At 42.6% G+C, this 24,564-nt stretch overlaps 1 protein-coding gene across 3 annotated transcripts in view; it reads left to right on the forward strand.

Annotated features, from left to right (window-relative positions):
* Positions 1-24,359, forward strand: part of LRRC18 (leucine rich repeat containing 18) — a 114,897-nt gene extending 90,538 nt beyond the window's left edge. For 2 of the 3 annotated variants that reach the window (XM_044299363.1, XM_044299364.1), the window contains exon 2: positions 23,554-24,359. In XM_044299363.1, the coding sequence (XP_044155298.1) occupies positions 23,558-24,334 (777 nt within the window). In that variant the 5' untranslated portion in view covers positions 23,554-23,557 and the 3' untranslated portion in view covers positions 24,335-24,359. Of the gene's footprint in view, positions 1-13,079; positions 13,125-23,553 lie in introns of all 3 variants that reach the window. The other variant, XM_044299362.1, reaches the window with a different exon arrangement.
* Positions 24,360-24,564: the final 205 nt, after the last annotated feature.

A 24,564-nucleotide genomic window follows, 5' to 3' on the forward strand; every position in this document is an offset into this window, starting at 1 on the left:
TGCTAGGCCAAGAAGCCAGGAAAAGGGAAGCAGGTCACCTCCTATAGCGTCCCTAATCCTCTCCCTAGCTCCTCGCCGTATGAGCGGACCCCGATGGTAGGAAGGCTCATACCCCGGGAAACCTGGGACCCTAAGTCGCCCTGATAGTCCCTCAGATAGGAGCATGGGGGAGACGTCCCGTTCTTCCAAGACAAGGAAAAAGACCTAATAGCAGGGAAAAGGCGAGACCATGCAAAGCAAGAGGATCGATAGGTAAGAACACAAGACAACACACTTACCTGCCGAAGTCTCCATGACTGGAACCCGTGCATACGTTCAGGAGCCCTAACACCAAACATGATGCTGTACCAGCAACTCATACAGGTATCCAGCACACCACATTCTGCCAGGACCCCCATGCCCAAGGTGCATGGCAGCCCCAGTCAGTGAAGCATATTGGCAAGTGGTTCACCTCTCCGGGAAACCAACCCCCTTCCGGAGAACACACCACACAGTGAAAACGTCTTACATACATGCAGGGACAAACACCAACAAAAGCGCAGACATGTAACAACGATCAAGACGTACAACACACCCTGAACATAAACCCACACCTAACATACAAGTGAAGTAAGGTATAAGGAGCATACAAAAGGAAGACAAATTACGGTATGTCCAACAAGATGGCCTTCAAGGACTAGGCAGAATCACCCAGGAAAGGAGCAGAGCTCCAACACCAAACAAGGCTGGAGTACAATTGCCCTCAGCCAGGAAGTCACAGATAAAGTCAAGCTAGTGGCCACACCCAGGACACGCCTAAATCCCCACTAGCTAGAGGAATAACCCCTCACTCAACAAATCGCAGGGAGACACACTTCAAAGGGGAAATGCACGTACAAACCAACAACAACACATTGCCACTGGAAACCAGTCTGCACGGCAACCATGTCACGGTCAAACAACAATATGACCGTGACATCTATATACCTGTTTCCATAAAATACTGATAGAGGAGATTGATATACTTGCTTCCACCAATTATTAATTGAAGCCTGTGATACACCAGCTTCCACTAAATATTGATTAAGGGGTTTGACATACCTGCTTCCAATAAATATTGATTGAGGCCCACAATATACAGTGGATATAAAATGTTTACACACCCCTGTTAAAATGTCAGATTTCTATGATGTAAAGAAATGAGACAAAGATAAATCATTTCAAAACTTTTTCCACCTTTAATGTGACCTATAAACTGTACAACTCAATTAAAAAGCAAACTGAAATCCTTTAGGTAGAGGGAAGAAAAAATATAATTTTCAATCAGATTCAGGTCTGGGCTCTGACTGGGCCATTCCAAAACTTTAATCTTCTTCTGGTGAAGCCATTCCTTTGTTGATTTGGATGTGTGCTTTGGGTCGATGTCATGCTGAAAGATGAAGTTCCTCTTCATGTTCAGCTTTCTAGCAGAAGCCTCAAGGTTTTGTGCCAATATTGACTGGTATTTTGAGCTGTTCATAATTCCCTCTAGCTTAACTAAGGCCCCAGTTCCAGTGAATGCTTAATATTTGGGGCATATACTCCTCTGACCTGCAGTAAAATTGATATTCAATGACCGTCTAATATACCTCCAGCCACATAATCACTTAATCTTTTCTGTCCGATGAATGCCTATTGTTCCAAGACCGAAATTGTTATACGGTGACCACCTAATGTACCTCCAGCCACATAATCACTTGATCTTTCCTGTACGGTGAATGCATAATGTTTGGGGCCAGTAATCTAACTGGCCAACATTACAATTGTTATATGGTGACTGCCTAATGTACCTCCAGCCACATAATCCCTCTTTTTTTTTCTGTCCGGTTAATGCCTAATGTTTGGGGTCTGTACTACACTGACCTGCAGTTAAATTGATATCCAATGACTGTCTAATATACGTCCCACCACATAATTACTTGATCTTTTCTGTACTTTTCAATTCAAAGAATTTTGGGGCTTGCAATCTAACTGGCCAACAGTAAAATTGTTATACGGTGTCCGCCTAATGTATTTGCAGCCAAATAATCACTTGATCTTTTCTGTACGGTGAAAGCATAAGTTTTGGGGCCAATAATCTAACTGGCCAACAGTAAAATTATTTGGTGACCGCCTAGTGTATCTACAGCCAAATAATCACTTTGTTGTTTTTTTTTGTCCTGGGAATGCCTAATGTTTGGGGCATGTACTACACTGGCCTGCAGCAAAACTGATATCCAATGACCGTCTAATATACCTCAAGCCACATAATCACTTGATCTTTTCTGTCCTTTGAATGCCTAATGTTTTGGGCCTATAATCTTACTGCCCAACAGTAAGATTGTTATACAGTGACCGCCTAATGTACCTCCGGCCACATAATTACTTGTTTTTTTTCTGTACGGTGAATGCCTAATGTTTGTAGCATGTAGTACACTGGCCTGCAGTAAAATTGATATCCAATGACCGTCTAATATACCTCAAGCCACATAATCACTTGATCTTTTCTGTCCTATGAATGCCTAATGTTTTGGGCCTATAATCTTACTGGCCAACAGTAAAATTGTTATTTGATGACCGCTTAATGTACCTCCTCCCACATTATCACTTGTTCTTCTCTGTACGGTGAATGCATAATGTTTGGGGTCTGCAATCTAACTAACTAACATTACAATTGTTATATGGTGACCGCCTAATGTGCCTCCAGCCATATAGACACTTGTTTTTTTTAATTTCCAGTGAATGACTAATGTTTGGGGTCTATACTCCACTGGCCTGCAGTAAAATTGATATCCATTGACCATCTAATATAACTGCAGCCTCATAATTACTTGATACTTCCTGTACGGTGAATGCATAATATTTGGGGCATGTAATCTAACGGGCCAACAGTAAAATTGTTATTTGGTGACCGCCTAATGCACATGCAGCCACATAATCACTTGATCTTTTCTGTGCAGTGAATACCTTATGTTTGGGGCCTGTACCGCACTGGCCTGCAGTAATATTGATATCCAATGACCGTCTATAACATACTTCCAGCCAAATAATTTCTTGATCTTTTCTGTACGTTAAATGCATACTTTATGGTGACCGCCTAATGTGCCTCCAGCCATATAGACACTTGTTTTTTTATTTCCAGTGAATGACTAATGTTTGGGGCCTGTACTCCACTGGCCTGCAGTAAAATTGATATCCATTGACCATCTAATATAACTGCAGCCTCATAATTACTTGATATTTCCTGTACGGTGAATGCATAATATTTGGGGCCTGTAATCTAACTGGCCAACAGTAAAATTGCTATATGGTGACCTCCTAATGTACCTCCAGCCGCATTATCACTTGATCTTTTCTGTACGGTGAATGCATAATTTTTGGGGCCTGTAATCTAACTGGCCAACAGTAAAATTGTTATACCGCCTAATGTACCTTTAGCCACATAAATCACTTGTTCTTTTCTGTAAGGTGAATGCCTAATGTTTGGGCCCTTTTCTCCACTGTCCTGCAGTAAAATTGATATTCAATGACTGTCTAATATTCCTTCTGCCACATAATCACTTGATCTTTTCTGTTCAGTGAATGCCTAATGTTTGGGGCCTGTACTCCACTGGCCTGCAGTAAAATTGTTATCCAATGACCATCTAATATACCTCCAGCCAAATAATCACTTGATCTTTTCTGTACGCTAAATGCATAATTTTTTGGGGCCTGTAATCTAACTGGCCAACAGTAAAATTGTTATGTGGTGACCGCCTAATGCACCTTCAGCCATATAATCACTTGTTCTTTTCTGTATGGTGAATGCCTAATGTTTGAGGCCTATACTCCACTGGCCTGCAGTAAAATTGATATCCAATGACCATCTAATATACCTTCAGCCACATAATCACTTGATCTTTTCTTTAAGGTGAATGTATAATTTTTGTGGCCATCAGTTAAATTGTTATACGGTGAACGCTAGAGTTGAGCGGACACCTCGATGTTCGTGTTCGAGGGGTTCGGCCGAACTTCACAAAAAAGTTTGAGTTCGGGACCCGAACTTGACCCCGAACCAGACCCTGTTGAAGTCAATGGGGACCCGAACTTTTGAGCGCAAAAATGGCTCTAAAAATTTCACGGAAAGGGCTACAGGGATGCAAAATGTGGTTAGGAGCATGACAAGTGCTCTGTAAACAAATATGGATAAGGAAATGACTTTAAATAACATAAAATACGTAAAAATAAAAACTAATAATCTTGATCTAGGAGGACGAGGTCCATATGGAGTAGGAGGTTGAGGAGGTGGTTGATGTGGCGGTGTAGGTGTAAGCGGCGGTGGAGGAGGAGGTATCCTAAACTGCTTTTAGTTCTTAAATTTATTCTTATTTTTTTTAATTGGGAAATATAACCTGTGTTAACCCCCTCCAGTCGTGCTAAACACACGTTCAGACAATAGACTGGATGCAGGGCAGGTAGTGACGATAAATAACAATACAGACTCCTAAGATGCCCTGCTATTGGAATAATTAATAAAAAAATTATAGGGAATGTCACTGGGGTATTTTGGATTTGGAAACGTTAGACAGGAGAGGCCCTGCTGCCGCTTTGTTGACTCTAGATAACTTCTTTTAATGAACGTGAGCTTGTCCACATTGGCTCTGGACAGGCGGCTGCGCTGGTCTGTGATAACGCCTCCTACCATGCTAAACACACATTGATATAATACACTGGCTGCAGGGCAGGCCAGCACCTCCAAGGCGTAAAGGGCAAGCTCAGGCCATGTGCCCAATTTGGAGACCCAGAAGTTGCATTGGGCAGAATCATCAGTCAGTTCGTGTAGGCGTGTGCAAACATACTGCCCCACCATGTTGCACGTCCCCGTGATGTTCACGATCCAATTGGATATCTGCTATATCAACTTTCGATGTTCTTTTCTGCGCCTACCATGTTGATCACGGTTAGCGGCAAATCAGGGTTCCACCCCGGAGAGGGAGTGTGAGAAAGAGAAACCACATCCAAGTGAGATCAATGCATGAAATTTAATTGTGATCAAGCGAAAATGTGGGAGAAGCTATTAAAACTGAAGAATTTAAGGAAAGAAGGGGGCGCGCAGCAATTACCCACTCCCAACTCGGGGAGGTTGTGAAGATGAACAACAATACAGGACTCTTAAGATGCCCTGTTATTGGAATGATTAATACAAAATTATAGGGCGTGTCACTGTGGTATTTTGGATTTGGAAACGTTAGCCAGGAGAGGCCCTGCTGCCACTTTGTTGACTCTAGATAACTTCTGCCTGTTTGCACATCCCTGTGACGTCCACCATCCATTTGGATATCTTCTCTATCAACTTTTGATGTTCTTTTCTGAGCCTACCATGTTGATCACGGTTATCTGCGAATCAGGGTTACACGCCGGAGAGGGAGCGTGAGAAAGAGAGACCACATCCAAGGTAGATAAATAGATTAAATTTTATTTTGATCGAGCGTAAATAATGGAAATTTATTGAAGCACAAAGGTGGGACAAATTAGTGAAGTGCAAATGTGGGACTAATTATTAAAGCGCAAATATGGGACAGCTTGTTAAAGTTTAAATATTGAATGAAAGGAGTTTGCGTGCATTAATTAAAGAATTTCAGAAATTTTATTTCATGTCACCTATGCAGAGCAGGGGTTTATTCACGTCCAAAATTGTAAAATGTTAACCAAAGAATGTAACAGAAAAATTAATGAAATGTATTAACCTGTCTACTTGGTAGAGTACAGGTCTATGACAGAAAAAACATTTTTAATGTCACCCTAAAATGTAATTTTTTAGTGAAATTTATTAAGCTGTCAATTAGGTAGAGGAGGGGTATATCGCACCCAAAATTTGGTGAATTTCACCCAAAAATCCAACAGACAAATTTGTGAATTTTTTTTAACCTGTCTACTCGGTATAGCAGTGGTATATTACACCCAAAAATTGGTGAATCTCACCCAAAAATGTAACAGACAAAGTAGTGAAATGACAAAATAAAATAAAATACGTACAAAAAAAAAACATTGTGATTTATGAGGTGGAGGTCCATATGGAGTAGAAGTTTGTGGAGGCAGTGGACGTAGCTGTGTAGGTAGAAGCAGCGTTGGAGGAGGACAACGTAGCCAACACTGGTTTTTGGTTTACATTTTTTTGTTAAATTTGGGTACACTCCAAAAGAGTGTGATATATCCAAAATTTAAAGAATGCGCAATTGCGCTGTAGTATACCAATGGTTGGTTAAGGCCAGTATACATGTCTATTCTGCACAAGGTACGGACAAGTCCTGTAGGATCCATGCCTGGTTCCTTTTAATGAACGTGAGCTTGTCCACATTGGCTGTGGACAGGCGGCTGCGCTTGTTTGTGATAACGCCCCCTGCTGTGCTAAACACACGTTCATATAATACACTGGCTGCAGGGTCAAGCCAGCACCTCCAAGGCGTAAAGGGCAAGTTCAGGCCATGTGCCCAATTTGGAGACCCAGAAGTTGGAGGGGGCAGACCCATCATTCAGTACGTGTAGGAGTGTGCACACATACTGCTCCACCATGTTGGTGAAACACTGCCTCCTGCTAAGACGTTCCATATCAGCTGGTGGTGCTGGTTGTTGTGGCTGAAAAAGCTTTTCCACATTTCGGCCATGCTAACCCTGCCTTCTGAGGTGCTGGCGGTGCCCAGCTGTGTTGGTGACCTCTTTCTGCTCCTCTGCCTTCACCTTCACTGTGCCCCCGCTGTCAGGAGGGAATGCCACCAGCAGAGCGTCTACCAGCGTGTGCTTGTACTAGCACATCTTATGATCACGCTCCAGTGAGGGAATTAAGGATGGTACGTTGTCCTTGTAATGGGGATCTAGCAGCGTGGCCACCCAGTAATCAGCACAGGTTAGAATGTGGTAAACTCGGCTGTCGTTGCAGAGACACTGCAGCATGTAATCGCTCAAGTGTGCCAGGCTGCCCAGAGGCAACGAAAAGCTGTCTTCTGTGGTAGGTGTATCGTCTGTGTACTCTGTATCCCCCAGCCATGCTCCGGTGATGGCCATGAGCTGGTTTGGGTGCCACACTGCTGTGAACAAGGTTCCTCCTCCTCCATCTCCACCTCCTCATCCTCCAGAACTGTGCACTGGCTGGACAATTGTGTACCTGGCGTTTGTGGGTGCAGGAACCCACCCTCTGAGCCACTTCGGAATGACTGGCCGAAAACCCTACGAAATGATCCCTCTTCCTCCTCCTCTTGTGCCACATCCTCTTCCATCATTGCCAACAGCATTTTTTCAAGGAGGCATAGAAGTGGGATAGTAACGCTGAGAACGGCGTTATCGGCACTGGCCATGTTGGCGGAGTACTTGAAACAGCGCAACAAGGAACACAGGTCTCGCATTGAGGACCAGTCATTGGTAGTGAAGTGGTGCTTGCACACTATCAGGCCGGGCTTGATGCTCACTAGCACCAACCACTCATCGGCCTGTTGTTCAAGGAAAGTCCACAGCTCCTGCGCAGTGTGTGGTTTGTCCCCCAAACAGATACGTTTTAAAACTGCCTGCTGTCGTTTACCCCTGGCTGTGCTGTAGTTGGTGGTGAAGGTATTACGCTGACCGGATGAGGAGCCGATAGAGGATGAGGAAGCGGAGTAGGAGGAGGAAGCAACAGGAGGCAAACTGAAGCGCCCTGCAATCCTCGGTGGTGCCAAACTGCTATCCGCCTCAGGCCCGGCCGCCACTGCATTTATCCAGTTTACTCTTATGGAGATATAACGTCCCTGACCGTGCTTACTGGTCCACATATCCGTAGTGAGGTGCACCTTGCCACAGATGGCTTTGCAAAGTACACACCTGATTGAATGCTGAAATTACAGCATTTCAAAGGCCAGTAATTTAGAAATGCTGGCATTTAAAGGGCTTCTGTCAGCCCACTAAACCCTTTTTTTTTCCCCCGTTAATATTAATCCCTACACTGCAAGCTCCCTGTACATATGCTAAATATTCATTTTCGTTCAGTAGATATTGTTAAAAATCAAGTTTTATAATATGTAAATTACCTTGCTACCAGCAAGTAGGGCGGCTACTTGCTGGTAGCAGCCGCATCCTCCTCTCATCATGACGCCCCCTCCGCCGTTTGATTGACAGGGCCAGGGAACGGGTTCGTTCTCTGCTGGCCCTGTTCAAATTCAAAATATCGCGCCTGCGCCGTACCTTTCTTTAATCGGTGCAGGCACACTGAGAGGCGGCCTCTCTCCCGGCCGCTCCATCCTCAATGCGCCTGCGCCGGGTGTAGATGTGACGTCATCGGCGCAGGCGCATTGAGGATGGAGCGGCCGGCAGAGCGGCCGCCTCTCAGTGCGCCTGCGCCGATGACGTCACATCCACACCCGGCGCAGGTGCATTGAGGATGGAGCGGCCGGGAGAGAGGCCGCCTCTCAGTGCGCCTGCACCGATTAAAGAAAGGTACGGCGCAGGCGCGATATTTTTGAATTTACATATTATAAAACTTGATTTTTAACAATATCTACTGAACGAAAATGAATATTTAGCATATGTACAGGGAGCTTGCAGTGTAGGGATTAATATTAACGGGGGAAAAAAAAGGGTTTAGTGGGCTGACAGAAGCCCTTTAAGGCCAGGGATTGCGGTTGGGTAGGGGGGTTCTTCCTCTTCCGCTCCAGTTTTTGGGAGATGGAGAGCTGAACACTTCCGTGGGACATTGTGGAGATGCTTGGTGACCCAGATGGTGGTGTTGCTGGCAGATCCTCTGTTTGCGGGGTGGCAGGTGGCACTGTCCCTCCAGAGGTGGATGAAGAGGCCGAGACTGCAGCAGAAGAGGAAGCAGGAGGAGCCAGAGACCTTTCTTGGTTTTTGAAGTGTCTACTCCACTGCAACTCGTGCTTTGCACTCAAATGCCTGGTCATGGCACTGTCGCCTACTTGCACCTGAGGAAGGGGTTTCACTTGGCATGTAGCTGGCACAGATCAACTACATCCTCTCCCTGCAACAGGAGCTCCACCAGTAGCACCACGACCTGGGCCACGTACCTTATTTGACAAATGTAGGATCTTGCCCTAAAGAGGTGTTTAATTAATAGCAGAATAGAACAACAGTATGTAAAGGTTGTATCTCACACGTACAGATGCAGACTAGGCCACAATTAAAGTTTTTTGCCCAAAATGGTTGTGTTTCAAATAACTGAGTAGAACCACAGTATCTAAAGTGTGTATCTCACAATGACATATGCAGCAAAGGCTGCAAAATGTATTTTTTTTCCCCAAACTGGGTGTTTGTTTAATAACAGACTATGACAGCAGTATATAACCCTTGAATTTCACATGTGCAGATGCATCAAGTGCTGTAAAATTGTGTATTTTGCGCAAAAAGAGTGTTTTTAAAACCCAGAAAATTATAGCTGTATTTCTAGCTTAAATTGCACACTGACTAATCCTGCAAAGGCACCAGATGTTGGATATGGCCAAAAATTTGTGTTTTTTCCAAGACAGATTATTGCAGTATTTGAAGCTTGGATTTGAATGTCACAAAAGCACAGATGCAGTGCTGGTGCACTGAGCTTGCATAAAATGGCCGCCGCCGCCCACCTAACTAACAGACGGATAAAACTTATTTTTCTCTGGCACTGGGCTCATGGCAGTTTTAAAAAGATTGTGCACTGCACCCATACAACTATATCTATGTAGATTGCTGAGTTCAATTGGAGTTCTGATAACAGATTCTGTCCTATTCTCTCCCTCTCAGCAGCAGCATCATCCTCTCCCTACACTAAGCACAGCAGAGTGACGTGCAGCGCTACGTGACTCTAGCTTATATAGACGCTAGGTCAAATGCTGCACTGGCCAATCAAAGCCATGCCATTAGTAGGCATAGCTGTGATGGCTTCTGAGGTCACACAGTTAAACGCTTGTTGATTTGCTGCTCTGTAGTCTTTCAAAAATCGCTAGGAAATCGCCGAACACCGAACCCGAGCTTTTACTGAAATGTTTGTGTTCGGGTCCAAAAATCCTAAAGTTCGGTACAAACCTGAACTTTACAGTTCAGGTTCGCTCAACCCTAGTGACCGCCTAATATACCTCCGGCCACATAATCACTTGTTCTTTTCTTTATGGTGAATGCCTAATGTTTGGGGCCCACAGCAAAATTGTCATACTGTGCCCGCCTAATATACCTCCAGCCATATCATCACTTGTTCTTTTCTGCACTGTGAACACCTAATGTTTGGGGGCTGTAATCTAACTGGCCAACAATAAAATTGTTATACGGTGACGGCCTAATGTACCTCCAGCCACATAATCACTTTTCTTTTCTGTCTGGTGAATGTCTAATGTTTGGGGACTGTACTACACTGGCCAACAGTAAAATTGTCATTTGGTGACCGCCTAATATACCTCAAGCCACATAATCACTTGTTCTTTTCTGTACGGTAAATGCATATTGTTTGGGGCCTGTAATCTAACTGGCCAACATTAAAATTGTTATATGGTGACCGCCTAATTTACCTCCAGCCACATAATTACTTGTTTTTTTTCTTTCTTTACGGTGAATGCCTAATGTTTGGGACCTGTACTACACTAGCCTGCAGTAAAATTGATATCCAATGACCGTCTAATATACCTCCAGCCACATAATCCCTTGATCTTTTCTGTACGATTAATGCCTAATGTTTTGGGCCTGTAATCTAACTGGCCAAAAGTAAAATAGTCATATGGTGTCCGCCTATTGTAACCCCAGCCACATAATCATTTTTTATTTTCTGTACAGTGAATGCCTAATGTTTGGGGCCTGTACTTCACTCGCCTGCAGTAAAATTGATAGCCAATGACTGTCTAATATACCTCAAGCCATATCATCACTTTTCTGTACGGTGAACGCCTTATGTTTGGGGCCTGTAATCTAAGTGGCCAACAGTAAAATTGTTATTTGGTGACCGCCTAATATTCCTCCAGCCACATCATTTCTTGATCGTTTCTGTAAGTTAAATGCATAATTTTTGGGGCCTATAATCTAACTGGCCAACAGTAAAATTGTTATACGGTGACCGCCTAATGTACCTTTAGCCACATAATCACTTTTGTTTTCTGTCCGGTGAATGCCTAATGTTTGGGGCCTGTACTACACTGTACTGCATTAAAATTGATATCCAATGACCATCTAATATTCCTTCAGCCTCATAATCACTTGATCTTTTCTGTCTGGTGAATGCCTAATGTTTGGGGCCTGTACTCCACTGGCCTGCAGTAAAATTGATATCCAGTGCTGTTTCAACTGGTGTTTTGAGGCCACTATAAGGAAGGTAAGGGAAGTTTGCAAGATACCGAGTGTGCGGCCCCACTTGATATGAGGCTGCACCTTTGGATGTGGCTTGTGTGCTGCATGCGCTTGTTTAAATTAGAATTAGAGTGTTTCCCATCCTGGAGTGCTGTAGGTAGCTTTATGGGGACTGAGGAGATATAGAATGAAATCGGAAGGTGGCTGATATACAGATAAGATAAGGAAAGAACCGTAAGGGACTATCAAGAAGAGAGCATGAAAACTCTAAGCAGGACATACAGATGTAGTAGAGTTAACACACATGCTTTCTGAGACTGTGTTATCTAAACTAAATGCGTTAAGCAGACATCTTCAATTGGTTTGCAAATGCTTTTGTTTCAAGATAATGCGATGAGTAAAGAAATTTGAGTTAAGAGTATGTGTGTTGACCCTGCTACATCTGTTTAGTCAACATCAGCATCCATGATGATTATAGTTCTGAACAATTCCTAGTAGGTTGTCATAGTGACTATGAAGTCACAGCTGGCTATTGGAATGTACTGGCTTGTCAGCATGTACTTCATTTCACCATCTCCAGGGTTGGACAGGCTTATGCAGCAGGTACACCAGAAAATGTTGTACACATCAGAGAACTTTATCTTAAACTGACCTGACCCAGGTTTGGTTAGCATTTGTCTCACACAATAGGATCGGAAAGATCTGGTCCTCTACACTAAAGCACACAATATTTTGACGAAAAAAACACTTCAAGAGTGTGGATGCAAATAGTTACCTTGACTATAAAAGTTGCCATTATTCAAGATGGAAGAAAAAATATATAATATAGTTAATTCAATAGGATTTGCCATAACTGTACCACTTTGGAACACCAACTCTATGTTATTAAATCTTCCTCGATAAGGGGTATCCAAAAAGTTTAATCAACCACTCAATAAAATGTGTAAGAGGCGAGACCGGGTTGGATTGCCTCAAACCTCGTCCAACCAACAAATGAGGAAACAAGAATAACTTGTATGATTGCAATTTTATCACTAGATATAATACATATCATAATACAATTCAAAGTACTCTATTGGGACACTCTGTTGAAGGACCCAATTCTAATGTAAGTCCTGCCCAGATATCCCACCATTACCTATCAAAGGGCTTGGACTATTCAAAACCTTTAGCTCCCGACCGACCGACCCAACAACACAGCTGCAAAACCAACTTCTATACACCTGTTAAAAACAAAACATGGGGGGGAGGGAGGGGGGGAAAGGAATAGATTATTTTTATTGTCATTCCAGACGATGTAAATGTTGCCGCAATAAAGTACATAATATTATAGAGGTGGGGGTGACCGACACAGGTGAAATAATCTAGTTAAGACATTATCTAGATTGCAGTTCAAGTAATGCAATTTATCTATGTCAGTGTCCATGTAAATTACAATACATTGGTCTAACGACACGAACAACGATTAAAAAAAAGAAACCAACACTGTTAAAATATTAATTACAATGGTGATTCTAAGTTTTTATATATTATTCTGATAGATCATGTTCTTCAATCCTTTCAATAGCTTTGTAGAAAGGAAATTTACTGTATTTTTAAATTTAATTCAATACTCCCTTTGGCCTAAATGAATCTTTAGAATATAACTATTACATTTTTTGCTCATTTATTATTAATATTACTCATGTACCATTATTGCCCTCGCACTGAGTATAGCTATTTTTTATTACTCATTTATTTTTAATGTTTTATATATATATATATATATATACTGTATATATATAATTTTTATTTATTTTTTTCTATTCCCTTTTTAGAGCATTCTCCTTATATATTGCAAGAGCCCAACACAACAGATAAAGGTACAAATAAAGAGTACATAAATTAATCAACTAATTTATTATATAATAAATTAAGAAATATTTTGTTTTCTCTTTTCTTCTCCATTAGGAAAAAGATTAATATGGTAGTATAGCTATTGCCTTTTGACATTCATACTTATTATATTTTTTTTATTCTTATCTGCCATTAATTATTTTTATCTGTCATGAATTTGTATATATTTTTGTATTGTATCTCAACTTTGCGCGTGCGGCAGTGTTCGCGTTATCGGGAGGTTGAGCGAAGTGCTCGCGCATGCGCACTTCGCTCAATGAGGCTGAACCGAAAAGTCCGCACAGGCGCATCAGGCACAGGCCTGTGCGCACGCGCGGGATCTTAGAAAAGAAGGAGGGGGGAGTGAGGGAGAGCCGGAGGCGTATCTCATGATTTTCAGGCGGCGCTGACGAGAGCATAGGAGGAGCTGGGCACCAACGGCGGCGACAGCGGGCGGCATCTTCAGGCCATGAGAAACGCCCTGGGCACCTTAACTATATGACTGACAGGTTAGATAAAACGTTTTTTTTATCAAAACGAGCCAGCAGATTTAGCTTATAACAACACCTTAGTAATCACAAGGGCTCCATGGACAGAACAATATTTTTAAAAGTGGGGGTTAGAAACTGGTGACAGAGTCCCTTTAAGATATTAATGTATTAGTATTTTTATTGTATACATTGCAATTTTTGATTGTTTATATCAAGCCATTTTGTCATGGGGTTGGCCCCATAGTAAGGCCATTCCCAACTCCTGTAGCGTGTACGTTCCTTCCTGGAACACAGTGTCCTCCTAATCAGAAGGAGATGGCCCCAAGGCAAGGCTGCTCCCCGAATGCATGCATACCACCGTGGAATGTAACCACCTCCTCTTTTATAAAAAGACTGTCTGACCCTGCACTAGGGGATAATTTATATACATAGTTTATGGTAATTTAATTTAGACCATTATATTTATTTAGATCACCTTTATGCGTTCCAGTATGGAATGCATATTTTCTTCTGCCTAACTATTACTGGACATCACATGACTGGTGACGTACTTCCGGTTGTGTGACCTCCAGTTGGCGGCCCTTGGTGGCAATTATGAATTAATTAGTGAGGACATGCTATATAAACAAGCTAATTGCCTGTTTGTTATGTTATACATATTATGATGAAGGGGTTGTCTATCACTCAAAATGCATTGAGTTAAAGGGGTTGTCCGAGTTATGAAAAAAAATAATATAGCACAGAAAATCTGATATATAACTGAGCTAAGCAAGTTTTATGCAAAAAAAATAAATATATATATATTTCCTCATTTCCCTGCTTCTTTTCTGGCCCTTTCTTTACATGCAATAAAAACAATCTCTGCCCCTCCCCCTGCTCTGATAACGCAAGTGATGGCGATTAAAATAGAGAAAGGCGCTCATAGGGTGAGTGTGTTCAAAACAGAAAAAATCTACTACAGGATGTATTATGCTCACCTATTGGGGTTGCACCAGTTTGGGTGCAACCGCAAGGAAGACTGAATAACAAGGAATTTCAACGGTTGGTGCAGCCTAGATTCGTCCGGTCACCTTGGGCAGGAGCCACCCTGCCACTTGGGTAACGGTAGAAGAAACGAGACGGTGAACTTTACGTCCAACGTTTGGACCTTAAACGGCGCACTCACACAACCGATCATAGACAGTATTAGGGTATCAGCTATTTTTTTGCTTTATTCATAGACAACGCGTTTCGGGGTACTAGGGACCCCTTTATCAAGTCTAAAAGGTAAGGTAAAAATAAGGGGGAGAAGCAAATATATGGAAAGACATAATACAGATGTATCCGTCAATAGGGAAGTAATAGTATAAAAATAAATATAAAATGATAGAAAATATGTATATGTATATAAAGACATGTATATATCAGACGGGAAAATGATCAATAAAAATATGTACACATAAAATTTATAAAGGGTATTACATATACATGGAGGCATGTAGTTTAAAACAACCAAAAAAAAAAAAAAAAAAAAAAATAATAAATATACATATATATATAAAAGAAAAAATATATATAATCTAATCACTACTGTCGCATATATTTTGAAAAAATAGTAGTTTTGAGAAAAACAGAAGTGAATAAATGTCCACTGTTTAAGTGAAGGCCACTATATTGTGCTAGGCCATTAACCACAAGGACCAAGGTAGGAATATATATATGTTCTCTCAAATTAGGAGCAGAATAGGTCTAAGTGTATGTTCTAAAGACTGTTGTGGAAGATAGGGTTACTAGCAAAAGGAATAATGGACTCTGATGTAGAAGTATTAACATACCTGGATCGGATCAGCAGAGCGGTGCTGCTGCTGAATCCGGGAAGCACGAGGAGGACGCTGACCTGCTGTGGCGCGCGCACTGCTGGGGGTTAAGAGGTGGCTGCGCTTGTATGGGAGGGCCTGACTTCCTTCATTGGAGGTGCATCCGTGGGGGTGGGGGCGGAGTCGGGGGCGGAGTTATCAGCGGCGCACGGAGAGATGAATGGGGGATAGAACAGAGCGGGCAGAGAGAGGGATCGGGGTACGGATGGTGTCAATTAAAAAACTGAAGCTGAGGTGGGGACGTGTGTATGAAAGCAAGTCTGATATTAAGTCGATCGTGGTGGCTGTGGGGTTATTTGAGCAAGGCAGGTTATTGGCAAGGGGGAGTGAAGAAAAGGAATTACAGGGATACATACCCTGCAGGGAAAAAATGGATATTGATGTAGGTGTATGATGGGTGGGCTGGGGATGGCATATAATTAAACTCACTGAGTGTTGAATAGAAGGAGGGAAGGGGGACACAATGTGACATGGGAACAAGAGGATGAACCGGAAAGATACATGTGAAGAAATGTTGGAACTAAATGAGGGGGATAGATATAAGGGGGGGCACTGGGATATACGGGATAGTATAATGTAAGTCGCGCCAATTATATATAGATACATGTGAAGAGATGTTTGGACTGAATGAGGGGGATAGATATAATGGGGGGGGGGAGGCACTGGGATATACGGGATGGTATAGTGTAAGTCGCGCCAATTAGAAGCATTTGCTCTCCAAGGACTCGTTGAGTCCGTACGGTTACAGAGTTTGGAGTTTGAAAATCCAATACATTTCTCTCTTTTGTAATGTCCTGAATTTATCGGATGCTGTTTCCAAAATGGTCTCAATTGGTGTTATTATTAGTTTTGAAGCATCTTTGTTATGAGTAGTGAGAAAATGGCGGGACACGCTATGTTGGAGGTAGCCTCGCGAGATATTCCATCGGTGTTTGTTCAATCTTTCTCTTAGTGTCTGGATGGTACGGCCTATATATTGTAGCCCACATTCACATTCTATCAGATATATGACATAGGTTGATGAGCAGTTCATGAGGCTTTTGATCGGGTGTTCCTCTCCCGTTACATTACTCTTGAAGGTCTGGACACGGTTTGAAATACTGTCGCAGCATTTGCACAGTTTGTGATTGCACTTATAGCTGCCTTTAAATTTCAGCTGGCACGTTAACCCGGCTGAAATTGTGTTGATGTTCTTTTTCTTCTTGAGTTTACTCGGTGCGAGTATGTTCTTCAGAGTTTTTGCTCTCCTGAAGGTGATGCGCGGTTTTGATGGTATCAGGTCTTTCAGATATGGGTCATCTTTCAAGATGTGCCAATGTTTCGATAGAATGGCTCTCAGAGCTGCGTGGTTGGGGTTGAAGGTCGTGATAAAAGCTGTCTTGTAGTCCGCCCTTTTGGTTGTTTCGGTCTGCTCGTTTTTCTTTTTTGTATTCAGGCATTCTTCCTGGCTTAGATTTTTTGCCTGCATAAACGCATTCTGTATAATTCTTTCTGGATATTTTTTCTTAGTAAACCTAGACTTCAATATATTACTTTGAGAGAGGAAATCATCCTCATCCGTACAATTCCTTCTGATGCGCTTGAATTGGCTGAACGGGATATTGTCTTTCCACTTCTTATAGTGGGCACTTCTATAATCCAGGTAGCTATTTCCGTCAACCTGTTTGAAGTATGTTTTTGACTTGATGGTCTGGTCCTCTGAATAAAGGATCAGGTCTAAATATTCTATAGACGTGGTTGACAGATTGGAGGTGAATGTAAGGTTCCATCTGTTTGTATTAAGATAGCTGACAAATGCCTGAGCTTCTTCTTTGGGGCCGTTCCAAATCACAATGAGGTCATCAATATATCGTTTGTAAAAAACGATATTGTTCCTCCAATTATGACTGGAATAAATGAATTCTTCTTCGAAACAGCCCATGTATAAGTTGGCGAAGCTTGGCGCAAAACGCGTCCCCATTGCGGTTCCGTTTCACTGTCTATAGATTTTTCCTTCAAAAGTAAAGATGTTATGTGTAAGGATGAAATGAATCGCATCCAGTATGAATTTCCTGTGTTTATCGGAGAGACGGTCATCCATTTCCAGGAAGCGTTTTGCTGTTTCAATGCCTGCTGTGTGTGGAATATTTGTATAGAGGGCTGCGACATCCAATGTAAGCCAACTATATTGGGATTCCCAAGTGATGCTTTTGAGGGAGCTAATTAATTGTGTGGAATCTCTTAAATAAGAGGGGAGGTTTGTAACGTGGCTTTGCAGGAAGAGGTCTACATAATGGGAGAGGTTGCTGGTGAGCGAGTTTATTCCTGAAATGATCGGTCGACCTGGAGGGTTCTTACTGTTTTTGTGAATCTTCGGTAGATGGTAAAAGAGTGCTGTATTTGGATGTTCGACTGTTATGTATTCCTTTTCTTTTTTAGTGATGATTTTATTTTCTTCCGCCTGTTTCAATAGAGCATTCAACTTCTTTTGGTCCTCTGCAACTGGGTTATATGACAGGGATTCATAATACAGAGGGTCGTTCAGTATATTTCTCGCTTCCTTTATATAATCATTTTTATTTTGTAGAACTATACCACCTCCCTTATCTGCGCTCCTGATCACAAGTAGGTCATTATTGCTTAGTTCCTTTAGTGCATCTTTTTCATCTTTCATCAGGTTGTTCTTGGCCTTAGTGGTCTTGTTGATGTTTCTTGACTCTTTAGACACCAAGGAATAAAAGGTGTTAATGTGATTTCCTCTGTGGTATGTGGGATTAAACGTGGATTTGGGTTTCAGATCAGTATGGGGAGTATTTATTATTCTTGTATCAACCGAGAGATCCTCTTCTTTTTTTGTCTTGGGTAATTTAGATTGAATGGCAAAATGCCTTTGGAGTGTAACGTTCCTAATGAATGTATTCAAATCCACAAAGAGGTCAAAGTCATTGTACCTTTCTGCCGGACAAAAGGATAGGCCCCTCTGGAGAACTGACATTTGTGGTGTAGAGAGGCTAAAGTCAGAGAGATTAAATATTTTTACAGTAGTGAGGTTTTGTTCCTCTTCAGGCTGTGCGTGTTCTGTTTCGGTTCTTCTGCATCCGTTTTGTTTTCCGGTCCCGCGGGTTCGTGTTCCTCCTCTTCTTCCTCTCCTGTATTTTTTCTTTTTAGCCCCTTTGGGGGAGGATCGATCTTCGGCTTGAAGAAATCTGGTATCATCTTTGACTTGCCTGATGGTTGTTTGAGGACATACGTTGCTTCCGGGGTCAATGCCCCGGGTAGAGATAAAAAAGAAAGTGATCGGTTAGCAGTATGGTGGGGAGAGGTTTGTATGTCACCTAAATGACTTGTATTATGCAGAGTGATAAGGGAGTCTTCCAAAAGGGATTGTTCAGGCTCTTCGGGATTCGATGATGTGGACAGTGATGGAAATGATGTGGGGGTAGATTTAGGGGGCAGCCTTGGGGGAGATCCAAGGTTGGGGTTAACGGAAAGGAGGGTATCGGTAATGGCGGAATTGATGGGGGGGTGAACCACACGGGTAGGTCGGATGAGGGTAGATTGTGAGGTCTTGGGTAATCTAACTGCCTTGTTGATGATGGGAGTTTTGGGTGATTTGGCTATTTTCTTCATGGTGCGTACTGATGTCTGTGGGTATAATTGGCGCGACTTACATTATACTATCCCGTATATCCCAGTGCCCCCCATTATATCTATCCCCCTCATTTAGTTCCAACATTTCTTCACATGTATCTTTCCGGTTCATCCTCTTGTTCCCATGTCACATTGTGTCCCCCTTCCCCTTCCCTCCTTCTATTCAACACTCAGTGAGTTTAATTATATGCCATCCCCAGCCCACCCATCATACACCTACATCAATATCCATTTTTTCCCTGCAGGGTATGTATCCCTGTAATTCCTTTTCTTCACTCCCCCTTGCCAATAACCTGCCTTGCTCAAATAACCCCACAGCCACCACGATCGACTTAATATCAGACTTGCTTTCATACACACGTCCCCACCTCAGCTTCAGTTTTTTAATTGACACCATCCGTACCCCGATCCCTCTCTCTGCCCGCTCTGTTCTATCCCCCATTCATCTCTCCGTGCGCTGCTGATAACTCCGCCCCCGGCCCCGCCCCCCACGGACGCACCTCCAATGAAGGAAGTCAGGCCCTCCCATACAAGCGCAGCCACCTCTTAACCCCCAGCAGTGCGCGCGCCACAGCAGGTCAGCGTCCTCCTCGTGCTTCCCGGATTCAGCAGCAGCACCGCTCTGCTGATCCGATCCAGGTATGTTAATACTTCTACATCAGAGTCCATTATTCCTTTTGCTAGTAACCCTATCTTCCACAACAGTCTTTAGAACATACACTTAGACCTTGCAGCCATAGTCTGCTCCTAATTTGAGAGAACATATATATATTCCTACCTTGGTCCTTGTGGTTAATGGCCTAGCACAATATAGTGGCCTTCACTTAAACAGTGGACATTTATTCACTTCTGTTTTTCTCAAAACTACTATTTTTTTCAAAATATATGCGACAGTAGTGATTATATATATATATTTTTTCTTTTATATATATATATGTATATGTATATATTTTTTTTTTTTGGTTGTTTTAAACTACATGCCTCCATGTATATGTAATACCCTTTATAAATTTTATGTGTACATATTTTTATTGATCATTTTCCCGTCTGATATATACATGTCTTTATATACATATATGTATTTTCTATCATTTTATATTTATTTTTATACTATTACTTCCCTATTGACGGATACATCTGTATTATGTCTTTCCATATATTTGCTTCTCCCCCTTATTTTAACCTTACCTTTTAGACTTGATAAAGGGGTCCCTAGTACCCCGAAACGCGTTGTCTATGAATAAAGCAAAAAAATAGCTGATACCCTAATACTGTTTACGATCAGTTGTGTGAGTGCGCCGTTTAAGGTCCATACGTTGGACGTAAAGTTCACCGTCTCGTTTCTTCTCCTGCTCTGATAAGGGAGTGAATTCAAGAGCTGTCCTGAGTGACATGTCTGCCTGCTGGGATACTCTGCAGCATGTTGTATGTGTAGGACTACAAGTCCCAGCTGTATAATGACACTGCTAAGGGAGTGAATACAAGAGCTGCCCTGAGTGACATGTCTGCCTGCTGGGAGACTCTGCAGCATGTTGTATATGTAGGACTACATGTCCCATCGGTATAATGACACTGCTAATACATACAGGATCTCCCCCCTACCTTCTTGTGCAATGTTCTCTCTAGTATATCAACTCCAGTGCCCAGCATTATCTCTTCACTGCCTGCAAAGCTGTGCAGCTGAAGGGGTTAAGAATCCTAGCAGAAAGTAGACGGTAGTGAAGGGGGGGGGGCGTGGCCAGCACAGTGACGTCTCGTTTACAGGCTTGTAAATGACCTTTATCAGAGCAGGGAGAGAAGCTGACATCACAGGTCATGTGACCCTCAGTGAACTCTGAGAAACCAACCACTGGAGATAAAGTGAGTGAATTGGAACGCTGTTACATTTGCCTAGTTAGGAACATAGAAAGAACAAAAAAATAACTCTGATAACCCCTTTAAATAAAACATTGTAACTTCTGATTGGAGCCTTTCATCTGTATCCAGTGGGATTTACAACCGAAGTGCAAACCTGGTATGAGAGGAACAATAGCAAGTGTATTGAGTTTATCTTGTCTCTATCTCTCTCTCTCTCTCTCTCTCTCTCTCGGCATGAGTATGATGTACCAATCTGTCTCCAATTTTAAGGTTATTGTTTTGATGTGAGAAGCTCCTCTGAAATTTGTTCTATGGTTTTCCCGACATCCGCTGTAATATTATGATTGATGTTGGGTGTTTAAAGATGGCATCTGCTGTGCCAGGCCTAATATCTGAAAGAATGCGGTAGCCACGCGCTCCTTCTCCAGTAAATGCTTCCTCCGGCTAAGATTGGAGAAGCTGTTACCTTGTAACAATAGGCTGGAACCTGCTTGAGATTCTGATGCCTGATCACTGGTGTATTTCAATACAGGCTTGCAGGTGGCAGCAGTGCATTGTAAACCGATACGCGATACGTTGTTTTTCCATCACTTTACCTCACTCAAAAAATCGAATAAAAAGTGATAAAGTCATACACACTCCAAATGCTATCAATAAAAACTACAGATCCCACCAAAAATGATCCCTCACACAGCTCCATGGATGTAACTATTAAAATATTATGGGGGTCAGAATATGGCATAGAAAAAAAAATATTTTTTTTTTCTAAGCATATACCTGTCACGACCCTGGGTCTTGGTCGTGACTCCTTGGGAGCCGCATGCAGTTACCCGCGGTTTTGGTGTTGTGACAACCGCAGCTGGGGGCACTTAGTGGTTTGCCTCAGGTGCGGTTGCCGCGGATAACACGCATGCGTGCGGTTGCCCTTGGCAACGTGTTTTATGTGCACTCCCTTTGTGTGTTTGTTGTGCACGAGATTGTGTTGGTTGTATGCACTTGGACACCTCCCTTCACCTGCGGTGGTCCGCGGCAACGTCTGGTGTTGTGTGCATGTGGTGGCAGGGTCGCGGCCTGCTGGTTGTTCTTCAGGACACGGCTGCCACGCATGCCGTTGCCAGCGGTAACAGGTGAGTGAGTGTGTGTGCTATTTCCCTTTAAGTTGGTGTTTTCCCTTCTCTTCTGTGGTGTAGGAAGGGTTAACTCCCTTCCCAGTGTGTGTGAGTCACTGGGTGTGTCTGACCGTTGGGTGTGGCCACTTGGCCTATAAAGCCTCAGTCCCTGGCTGGGTTCAGTAGGTTGCTCTCAGCCATGCTGGCTGGAGCAGCCTCCTGTCTCCTCCATCTGCCTGGTGGGGACCATCCTTCTGGTCATAAACCTTTGTTACCTTGTCTGATGTTATGTTTATGTGTATGTGATTGCTGGCTTGTTGCGCCTTATGGTTCCCTGGTTCCCTGTGTGATGTATGGTGTGTGCTGTTGTCTTTTCTGTTGTTGTAGACAGACAGCACTTTTGCATGGGTTCCGGGCTGTGTGTTTGTGGCAGGTAGGTGAGGTTGTAGTTCCACATACCTGCCACTGCCATAAGTTGTATTGGATCCCCCTTATTACCAGCTTGGTCTTTCTAGGCTCCTGTTCCTCCGTGTTCTGGAGGAACAGGTAGTCTATCCAGCTCCTAGCCTAGGGACCTGCGGAGGGATAGTAGGGACCCGAGGTTCCTGCGCATGGGTCCTCCTACCCTAAAGGTCGGCCCATGCAGGTTAGGAGTTAGGGTCAGATCAGGGAGACTTTAAGAGGTGACCTGATCCTGTGGTCCTGGCCTTGCAGCGACCAAACATCTCCAGGTACCGCACGGCTGGGGGTTTCCCCCACCGCCAGCCGTGACAGTATGACCAGAAGGATGGTCCCCACCAGGCAGATGGAGGAGACAGGAGGCTGCTCCAGCCAGCATTGCTGAGAGCAACCTACTGAACCCAGCCAGGGACTGAGGCTTTAACACACAAAGGGAGTGCACATAAAACACGTTGCCAAGGGCAACCGCACGCATGCGTGTTATCCGCGACAACCGCACCTGAGGCAAACCACTAAGTGCCCCCAGCTGCGGTTGTCACAACACCAAAACCGCGGGTAACTGCATGCGGCTCCCAAGGAGTCACGACCAAGACCCAGGGTCGTGACAATACCATACATTATAAATGTGATTTTGTTGTAATCACACAGAGACTAAAAGGCATGAATTTGTTTTACCGCATAGTAAAAACGCTGTAAAAACAAAACCCATAAAGTCGTGCTTGATATTTTTTTTTTTAATGCCACCCTATTTGGATTTATTTTTTTAAACTTCCCACTACATGATATATAATATTAAATGGAGGCATTAGAAATACAACTTGTCCCTCATAGCTAACAAAACAATAAAACTGTTGTAGCTCTGGAAACAGGAAGCAAAAAAATGAAAATGCAGGAAGGTGTTAATTGGCACAAGTCTGAGTTTTCAAAAATACTTTTTGTATCTAAGAGCAATTTCACACAAGCATATTTAGTCCAGGAAAACATGCTCCAATTCAACAATGTATTTTCTTTCAGAAAAATGGCAAAAGGCAAAAGAAATCATAAGGGTAAGAAAGTCACCCTGAAAGCAGCCAAGAATTCCATTCGCATCACATTTGATGGTAAAAGAAGACTGGATCTTTCTAAGATGGCAATTGCTTCTATGCCCAAATGCCTATTGAAACTCTGTGATATAGAAGAGCTGGACCTAAGTAGGAATTTTATACGAAAGATTCCTGATTGGATACAACGTTTTCAGAATCTACGATGGCTAGATCTACACAGCAATCAGATAGAAAAACTTCCAGAGTCCATAGGTCAACTACAAAACCTCCTATATCTTAATGTTTGCAACAACAAACTGACCGCAAATGGTATCCCAATGGAACTAAGTCATCTCAAGAACTTGCGTCAACTTAACCTTGGACTTAACAGCATTGATGTTCTGCCAACTACATTAGGGAATCTAAAAGAGCTCAAGGAAGTATGCCTCTTTGATAATCATCTTACTTCAGTTCCTCCTGGCATACTCAAGCTGCCTAAACTGAAGAAGATTAACACCAAAAGAAACCCTATCCAGAATACAGAAGAAAAAACTGAGGAAGAGCAACAGGAAACTATTGAAAGGATTAAATGTCTTCATCTTGTGAATGAGAATGATCTGTGTAGTCCTTGTCTGGCAAAGTACCAGATGGATAAAAGTAAGCTGAAGAAGCTGAGAGATCTTATGGCTTCTGCAATGAAAAATCCTTTCTCCAGTAATCATGTTTCGCCTAACTCTACAGCCAAGGAAACAATGGTAAATGTAGGTGAATGAGAAGATGAGAAAAATCAACAATAAGATTTCATGCTTTATTGTAATTAGACTTGCAAAATAAATGTAGACAACAATAATAAAGGAAGCCAAAGAGCAAAAATTTAAATAAACTGTTACTTTCTATTCTATTGTATGTAACATGTCTTTGTTTTCCTTTCACAAAATTAAGAAATGTAATCTGCATACCTGGAATACCACCTATTGTTGCCACCCAGAGCAATCCATATATA

This window comes from Bufo gargarizans, chromosome 6 (assembly GCF_014858855.1).
Source record: "Bufo gargarizans isolate SCDJY-AF-19 chromosome 6, ASM1485885v1, whole genome shotgun sequence".
Lineage (NCBI taxonomy): Eukaryota > Metazoa > Chordata > Amphibia > Anura > Bufonidae > Bufo > Bufo gargarizans.